This window comes from Penaeus japonicus, unplaced genomic scaffold, assembly GCF_977035675.1.
Source record: "Penaeus japonicus unplaced genomic scaffold, GWHDUDI00000001_assembly GWHDUDI00000011, whole genome shotgun sequence".
NCBI classification, from domain to species: domain Eukaryota; kingdom Metazoa; phylum Arthropoda; class Malacostraca; order Decapoda; family Penaeidae; genus Penaeus; species Penaeus japonicus.
In genome coordinates, this window is record NW_028234413.1 from 3,514,097 (window position 1) to 3,524,096 (window position 10,000).

General features: G+C 34.6%; 1 protein-coding gene across 2 annotated transcripts in view; it reads right to left on the reverse strand.

Moving 5' to 3' along the window:
• LOC122255507 (zinc finger CCCH-type with G patch domain-containing protein) overlaps positions 1–8,152 on the reverse strand; it is a 10,321-nt gene extending 2,169 nt beyond the window's left edge. The window contains exons 1-8 of one of the 2 annotated variants that reach the window (XM_086541518.1): positions 8,065–8,152; positions 4,946–5,047; positions 4,439–4,699; positions 3,841–4,044; positions 2,932–3,074; positions 1,598–1,796; positions 1,183–1,311; positions 677–797 (exon numbers count right to left, since the gene is read on the reverse strand). In XM_086541518.1, the coding sequence (XP_086397644.1) occupies positions 677–797; positions 1,183–1,311; positions 1,598–1,796; positions 2,932–3,074; positions 3,841–4,044; positions 4,439–4,699; positions 4,946–4,993 (1,105 nt within the window). In that variant the 5' untranslated portion in view covers positions 4,994–5,047; positions 8,065–8,152. The remainder of the gene's footprint in view (positions 1–676; positions 798–1,182; positions 1,312–1,597; positions 1,797–2,931; positions 3,075–3,840; positions 4,045–4,438; positions 4,700–4,945; positions 5,048–8,064) is intronic. The other variant, XM_086541519.1, reaches the window with a different exon arrangement.
• Positions 8,153–10,000: the final 1,848 nt, after the last annotated feature.

Here is a 10,000-nt window from a genome sequence, read left to right on the forward strand (position 1 = left end):
ATGCCACGGGATTCTTGGCTGCACTAGCCACGGTTGAGCGCTGTACGCCAAATCACCTGGTGCACCGGCCTTGGCTAAATATCTTGTCCCTGACGTTGACCCAAAAACCACTAGAAGTGGTTTCTTGTCTCCCATCGTTAAGGGGTTAAACTTTTCACTAGCTAGGCCTTCTTTATGAAAATTCCTTTTTTCCATGGATGCAAAGTTTTCTGTGCTACTCTCATCAATCAAATTGAGCTAAGTGGATTTTGATTTGTGAGTGCTTCAAGGGTTACATAAGATCTTGCATCTTACTATGCCGTATATATCTGTTGTTCAAAGCAGCTTGTTTCTTATGTACTTATTCTATAGCTTAGATATTTTAGATATTGTATCTAGCCATGTACAAGATGCAATCTTTCAGAACTGAAGGTTCTGCTGATCATCAACAACCAATCAAAACTTGTGATTAACATGATACACCCATTGTTGCCAAACTACCTTGATAAAAACCTTGATAAAAACAAGTAAACATAATCTTTTTTCCGCAGACTTATCAGAAGCACTTTAATGCTCTATGCCGGAGTATCCTGAAATTTTGAACTGAACTCATGGAACCCCATGGAATCCCTAGAGGTCAATGCGCAAAGAAAAATTACAGTCGTACATACAGGCACAGAACCACAAATAAACTCACCAAGGGAGACTCCTTGAGGGTAAACATAAGCAGAAACGGGTTCTACTCGCCCTTCGCCATTTGGGCCCAAGCCTGTTCCTATAATGTAACCCATTTTGGCCATCAGTTTTGAGGCAATTCCCTGAAATTAAAATGTGAGTGGTTGATATGTAAAGAAGGGAAATAAATTGTATATATTCTTTTGAAGAGGTATGTTATACACATATATGTTTTACTTGATGTTAAATGTGATGATGTATAATAAAAATGAGAAGATTGTTGTATAACATACTCTTATCAAATAAACAATTCTTTTCTCTAAAAGAGAAAAGCCATAAGGCTTTTGTCAAAGCAAAATCTACAGACATTGATTTTCCATTTTCTCTCATTAGGATTTGTCACTGTTGTAAAGTCTAGCTATAGTAGAGTGAGGCTTCCTCATATTAGAATTAAAACAGCAATAATGGTAGCAATAAAAATTATAATATCAGCAACTAATCAGATGAGCCCTATTCTCCGAAACTTACTTTGGTGTGTTTTTCCCACTCGCCAAGTTGCTGTGAAAGTGAATTCTGCAACCAGTTTGCTGTTGGGATGAACACTGCTCTTTCATCATCACTGCTGTCATCCTCACTATGATTATCAGCTTCATATTTCTGTTAAGTAGAAGTAATAGAAAGTAATGTTAAGGAATAAATAACTGTAGGGTGAAAATCTATAATATGAAGAAAGATCCAAATATATACTAAACCCAAATGAAACAAGTTGAGAAGAAAAAGAGGAGGAAAAAGAGAGAGTAAGAATGATTCCTGGCAAAAAAGAGGGGACTGTTGATCATCCCACCACCTCACTGCAAATAAACAATCATACAATCACAGCTGTTCCACATATAAACAAACAAAAGGCAAACAAACAAAAAATTATGATAACAAAAACTCTCACCTCACTGTCCTCTTCTCCTTGGTGAAGAGGAATAATCTGGTTGGGTTTCACTTCAGCCACTGATTTACTATGGTCTATTTTCACGCAGAAGGCTGATCTATCCTCCAGTATATCCTGCACTGTGGCATTCGTCCAGAGGTCGTCTGTGTGTTGCACCAAGACACGGCTCCCAGAGTCAAGAATGCTGATGTCTGGCTCCCTAGAAAGAAACAGAGAGAACACATTACAGTAATGTCAAGAATGCTAAGGTCTGGTTTCCTAAAGACAGGTATAGACATTATATATGCCAATATATTTGTGTAACATCCTTAACCCAAAAATGCTATGGTGGTTTTGACTACGCCTGGACTTAATTGCCAACACTGGGTGACGTGCTATCACGTCATCTGGTGGCAGTACTTGATGCCGGGGAAGTGATACCATGCCATGGCTTTTCGTATGGCTGGCATGCTGGGTGAACGAGCACATAACAATCGGCAGCGGCCAGAGCGGGCGAATAGGCTGAGGTGTTAGCCCGACTAGAACTAAAACTGCCATTGGGTTAACACCTGGGTATTTTGAAATGCATAGGCCTAACACCTGGGGCTATTTGCCTGCTCATGCTGCAGCCATCCTCCACACATGTGATCACCCAAAATACTGGCCATACAAAATGCCATGATGGGACTTTACGTCAGGTATAAAAATTAACGCGATTATTAATTTTTTATACATTAATGGCTCCACAGGCACTTAGTGACTAAAGAGTCAAATAGTAGGCCTACTTGACCCAATGTATTTACCACATTTCTTGAATTTTGGGGAAATTTTTTTTTTGCTTACTATTATTACTCTCATCAATGCAATGTTATTCTTTACATCATTATTATTATCATTAAAACATACATATAAAAATAAATACTTTTTTATCTGAAAATTTAAGGTCAGATAAGTTTAGTAACTGATTCCTTGGTGAGTAAGCACTTGTGGAGCCATCTATGTGTGAAAAACAATAATAATAATAATGAAACAAAACCATAATTGCCACTCCTGGCATCAACAGGTAGGCAGATTTTGGCTAAACAGATTTTGTCCCAATTTTTCTGTTTGTCTGTCAATCTATCATCAAACTTGTAAGTCCTGATATTCAAAGAACATTATCTTTACCAAGTTGCAAATAAAAAAATAAAATCAATGATTCACTACTTTATCAAAACATCTGACTTTCCCACTTATTCATATTTCATAAAGGGACCCATAAAAATGCCTCCCCTTGAAAAGCCATATGAAGGATATTTCCTTCCCTTTAAATACAAAACCTATAGTATGTACTCTGCCATAAAAAACTGTTTTACCTATATTCCTTAATATCGCAGAATGGCACCTTCATCCCGTGTGAGAAACGACACTTATCATCGGAGTATTTGCACCGTCCAGACAAGAAAAAACGGCAAGTTAACATTTCTCGGCAGGTAGGCTGACTAAACAGCACTTGAACCTGTGAAAAGAGAAAGAAAAAAAGGCTTTGATAAGTAAAATTTAGAAAATGCCATGCTGTTAAATATTTCTAAAACTATAGTGCATGATTCCAAGATTCATTCTAAAAATGCCAACATGCTTTTAGAGTAGATATTTATATGCTAGATGTGAGCCAGAAATAATTCCTCTACTTCATTCCTTAATCATCTGTTTAATCTATTCAGTAAAAATAAACCAAAAAATAAAATAATAGCCCTTACGAACCAACGATAAATCAAGAGCTCCAGGACTATTTTCAAAAATAAAATGTAAAAAATAAAGCCTTCACCCACTGCAGATAGGGATAGATATGTTTGCCCAGTCTACAGGATGGGTTTTATTTCAGAGTGAGGCAGCTTCACACAGTATACCTTGACTTTTCCCAGTCTCTTTCAGCAACTCATTGTAAAGCTAGAGCCATTTTTGTGTGTGTTTTATTGTATTCAGAGGCTTATATGTGTCATATGATTGGCTCTATCAATGCTACAGTTGACTAAGATTGTAGTATAGGGTCCATATCAGCTCATTAATTTCTTTATACTCAGTGTGATAGAAGTATTGCTGTTTCATGGGAGGATATAACCATCCGAAATGAAGATAACATGAAGGTAGAGAAGCGGAGGGAAACCTGTACTTATGACTGCGAGTGCCACAGTACAAGGCAGCCCTACAGGCACAGGAGTAGATTGTAGACACTGGCCCATGGTTTGAGTCATTTTAAATTCCCAAAAGCTGTCTCTACTAACCTCTGGTTCATTCAAGTCTACATCTCCGCCATCCTGAGTGACAATGTTGAGGACTACTGCATTATGATATGTGTGGCCTCCCCACTTCTCTATGAAAGGGGCACGGCAGTGAGTTCCCTCTACGGCCAACAGTTCTTCCTTGGAGTACTTGGAATCTGTCTTCTCCTCCTCACCTGTTGTTTCTGTTATGTCGGCAATCTCCGACTGGAAAAAGAAAGAAAGATGATGGTGAATTTTTTTCTGAATTTCAAAATGTGGGGATTAATTGAAAATTATCTGCTGCATCAACAGCTTGGTCATTAGAAGTCAAACTGTGAGGATATGTAGAGAAAAAAAATCCTGTCTGTTAAATATAAAGACAGTGTACAAAAGATATCAATATGTAGTGACCAACTCAACACAGAAAAATATTAAAATAAATATGTTACAATAAACTTGACAGTAGTGTATTTACATGCATCAAAACTACCAACAAACTAATAACTTTAATCCGAGAGTGTATCAAGCTGCCAGGGTCTGACATAAATTTATCAGTAATGGCTGCATACAAAGAAAAAAAAAGAACACCCAAGCAATAACATTCCCATCATGTAATCACCTGAAACAATGCAAATTCATCATCCAAATTCTTATCACTACATGATGAGCCGGACTTGTCAGAGGCTGACTGGCTGAAGTCCTCTTCTGAGCTGCGGTTCCCTGAAGTGTGCTGTTGAGGCTCCTCCTCTTTCAGCTGAGACTGCTGGCTCAGCTGTTGTAATGTGAGGTCCAGCAGCTGTAATAGGTTTGCCTGGAGTTCCTGAAGCTGCTGTTTTTCTGCCTCTTCAGCTGATGACAGTGCCCCTTCAATATCCTTCAACTGAGAAGACGTAAATATATAAATGTACATATAATGGTTTATATCTATTGTTGGCAGAAAATTCAGAGCAATGAATATATTAAAACATGCCTAAAACATTCTTTACACACAGCAACATACTATAACTTTATCAAAACAAAATTTGAAATTCAATTTCACCTAACATGCTATGTGTAAGTTATTCCATAATAAGCTGATTAATAGCAGTAACCATTACATAGTAAGTTAAAGCAATTAGTGACAAACCTGATTTTGATAAATCTCTATTGATGCCAGCAGCTCCTCTGTTGCCATGACTAAAAACTGATGAGCGTCGATAAATCATGTAAATATCTTAGAGTTATGAAGCTGCAACATCAGAGTAAATGCTTATATTATTTACATTTCAGAAGAAGTAGAAATGATAATAATAACTACCACTACGAGTATGAACAGTAATAATAATAGCAGTATAAATGATGACAAATAATAATAATAATAATAATAATAATAATAATAATAATAATAATAAAAATTATCACTATCGCCATAATGACAAAAACAATAAAAATAATAATAGTAATAATAATCACAATAAAATAACTAATAACCATAACAATAATAATAATAATATATATGGCAGAACAAATATATTAACTCTGGTGATTAATGCTAAAACCAAGTCTAGCTATAGCTGTTTTGAAATAATTTAACTGGATAGAATGACTAGAACAGGCAGTGCATGTGAACCAGTGATCTGTTTTTATATTTTGAAACTAATGTGAAGGTTCTATACACCTACAAAATTAACAATTGTACTTCCATTCACAGCTGGTTGCAAGACATAAGTTATGATAGATGCACAAATAGTCACTTAGTTAAGGAACAATCCACCATGGGCTGCTTAGAGTTGAAATTTAGATTATAACTATTCATGGTTAATTGTACTGATATTAGTTTGCTTAAAACCTATACTGTCATTCTGTATTACTGATAGATGGTTTAGGAAATATCAGAATATTATGTGCCTCAGCTGATATTAGCTTAAATTATTATTCATCACTTGAGTAAAGTGTCTGAACTGTGTATTACATATTTTATTTTGTTTCACCCAAATACTGGGTGTGTTCTTTTTCAACAATAGCTTCATTGTGCGCAGTCTTATTTTCAGATGTGCATGCAAGATAGCCGAGATATGCAAATGAGGCATGCAGACTTTTAAGAAAGAAAGAAAGAAAGAAAAAGGTAAAATTTGAGAGCAATGGCTTCCCAAACTTTTAAAATGGATCTGCCTGTAGGATATAACCTCTGACCTGTTTCAGCAATGACCTTTTCCAAACCATCTATCTATCATTCTTGCCACACCTATAAGCCATCATATAGATCACACCCTCAAGTATATACCATGTTTTTCAGGTTGCCAATATTGGAGTCAATACTGTGTACATACATACAAATACATATACACTCATTCACTCACTCACTCACTCACTCACTCACTCACTCTCTCTCTCTCTCTCTCTCTCTCTCTCTCTCTCTCTCTCTCTCTCTCTCTCTCTCTCTCTCTCTCTCTCTCTCTCTCTCATATTCTGTTTTCACACAATGAAAACTTCTACAGATGTATAACTGATTTGCTTTTAAATCACATGAAGTGTTGCTATGGGCATGAACTTGGATGGAGTGAAAACATTTGCAGTTCATTAGATTTTGAGTTGTTACTTGGCCATTGATTGCTGAACATTTCTTTATATTTCTTTGATATTATGCTCTATGAATTATTTAATACATTATAAGTAGTAGCAAAGACATGCTATCTTGAGAAAATTTAAGCAATCAAACTCAAAAAATATCTTTATAAGTTACCTGAAAATGTTTGGCTAAATACACTGATGGTTTAGCCTATCAAGGAATATCCTGATTTTCAAGAATACTTAATCAATCATCAGGCAATCCTTCCCTTAACCCATTCACGCCGGGGCCGTTCCAGCTTTGCACAGTCACAATACCGGGGTTCTCGAACGCATAAGCCTAACGTCTCGAGATTCTCGGGCGCACAAGCCGCGAGCCTGGGTTGCCCGCTCGCTCTACCCGAGCGCGTGGCTTCCCCTCATAACTCATCCAGGGCGTCTGACGCGAAAACCACAATACGTGCTATCACATCAACCGGCATGAATGGGTTAATATTCTCTCTACCTCCTTGTGAATTGAAGAAACTAAATTTCATTTGATTAAAGTGCTGAAAAATATGAAATGCATTCAACAAGCTTAAGTAAATTTGGAATAATATTGTTACACCAGCAGGTCTTTGTTTCTGTGTAATCATGCATCAACATGATAACATGATGTAAGCTGGGCAAACATGAGGAGTGGAGGGACAAAACCACAGGACAGAGGCGTTTTAGCTCCTGTTGTGAAGACCTCGTGCATGCCCCTTGTGACCTGAAATACTCTGTGTTGGCCCTTTGCACTGTGATAAGCCTGTACTGTGTAGTGTAATGTGCTGGTTCCCCCTGTATTATGCCCATGAAGACCTTGTGTAAATAAAGGAAAGACTAGTGCTATTGTGTGTCTCCTTCGTGCCCTGCCTCGCCTCGTGGTGTTTCCCCTCGTGGTGTTCTGGACTCCTGTGGTGTTAGGCACCTTTTGGAGCTGTTCTGTGTTTATGACCCTGTGGTTAAGCACGCTGCCTGCCTAGCCTGCCTGGGGTTTGATGCGCAGAAAGCAGCAGCCTGGTGTAATAATATATAAATTTTTTTAATGATTTTTTTGTGCATTTTCAAACTACAGATAAGTTCAAGAAGAGTATTAGATGCTTACAATCAATTTCATAATTACCAAAACATACTTAAGAAAAGATAAAGAGAAAATAGCTAAAGTTTAGCAACACATGTATTGAAAGAGGAAACAGGAATGCCCATTTTTCCACCTCACTCACACAAGCATATTTCCGTGATAATGCTGTGAGTCACTCCTTTGTATGAATCCTAAATAATCCATCATTACCTTCTGCCACACCTTTACCACGCTTCTCAATCTTTCAATTCCATATACATATTCCAATTTCTTTAGAAAAAAAAAAAAAAAAATCTGGACAGACAATTACAGTTGAACATTCATCAGTTAAGTTTGAGCGTAGCAAAGTACCTGTGTCCTAAATATTCCTGATGACTACTTTCAGATTAATATCAACATCAACAAAAATGGAAATGACTACTTTAAATACCTTTAAATATGACTACCATTCCTGTGTATATAAATCCCCAATTTAATCCAAACAATCACACACACGGGGTAATAATCATAACAGATTCGATCTTCTCCTCTCATACTAATCACACAATCTCAATCCATGAGCTAGAATCATTGATTAATGAAATGCGACTCACATAACATCGCTCTCCCAACGTCTCAGCTGAGGTTTGTTTACACTTTGCCTTTCCCCTGAAAGCGATTTCGGCCCGAGCTCCTGGAGGGACCATTCATGTAAAGTGATCATGTATGTATATGTATGTATGTATGTATGTGTGTATATATATATAAATATATATATATATATATATATATATATACATATATATTTACACACATTTACACACGCTGTGTGTGTGTGTGTGTGTGTGTGTGTGTGTGTGTGTGTGTGTGTGTGTGTGTGTGTGTGTGTGTGTGTGTGTGTGTGTGTGTGTTTGTGCATATGTAAATGTATGTATGTATATAAGGAGAGAGAGAGAGAGAGAGAGAGAGAGAGAGAGAGAGAGGGAGTATATATATATATATATATATATATATATATATATATATATATATATATATATATATATAATATATATATTATTATATTGTGTGTGTGTGTGTGTGTGTGTGTGTGTGTGTGTGTGTGTGTGTGTGTTGTGTGTCTATATATAATAAATATATATGTATATGTGTGTGTGTGTATGTATGTGTGTGTTGTGTGTGTGTGTGTGCATATGTATAAATGCAAATGTATATATATAATTATATATATATATATATATATATATATATATATATATATATATATATATATATATATATGCATGTGTATACATATATATAAATGCAAATATATATATACATATATATAAATGCAAATATATATATATGTGTATATATATATATATATATATATATTCATTAATAATATATATAATTATATATACCATACACACGTATATCTGTATATACATATATACATAATCATATACATAATGTATGCATATAGTTAGTCATACATACGCATATGTATACATACATACATACACACACACACACACACACACACACACACACACATATATATATATATATATATATATATATATATATATATATATATATATATATATATATTCACACACTTTTTCCTTTTTAACCTCTTTTTGCGAGTATATGTGGTTTGAGATTAAAAAGGAAAATAAACTGAATAAATGATGATAAACAACAGTACTTACGCTAAAATTCATGACAACTATGAAAATAATAGTGATCAGGATATAATGATAATAGTGATAAGTCTGAAGATGATAATGATGGTTATAATGATAATGGTATTGGCAGTGATAATGATAATGATAATGATGATAATGATATTGATAGTGATAATAATAATAGCAATATTGATAATCCTTATAATGATAATGATAATTATAATGATAATGATAATGATAGTGATAATGATGATGATAATGATAAGGATAATAATGATGATAATGTTAATGATAATAATGATAATAAGAATTATGATAGTGATAATACAATAATAATAATAATAATGATAATAAAGATAACCATAGCAATTATAATGATGATAATGATATCAAAACAATGGTAATGTTAACAGCAATTATAACAATTATAACAATAATGGCAATCGTGATAATAATATAACAATTCTAATAACAGTTACCATAATTATGATTAATATGATAAAAGCAGTAACTATATAGTCATCTTGATGGCGATAGTAATAGTAACCAATGATAAATTAATGCCACGACTAATAGACCTATTACTGCATAATTATCATGGTAGTGATAATACTATTACTAATATTATTAGTAACACTATTAGTGATACTATTAGTACATATGATAATAAAAAAACGTATTGATAATCTTAATAATAATGATGATAATGATAATGATGATGATAATAACGGTAATAGTAATAATTATGATTCCCTTTACTCCCGCAACCACAACACATTTAAAAATAAATACAAAATAAATTAATCTCAAGTACACAGTCACGCAGTCATTTACGATCATACATACATACACCAAGTCCTATATTCACACTCCTTTA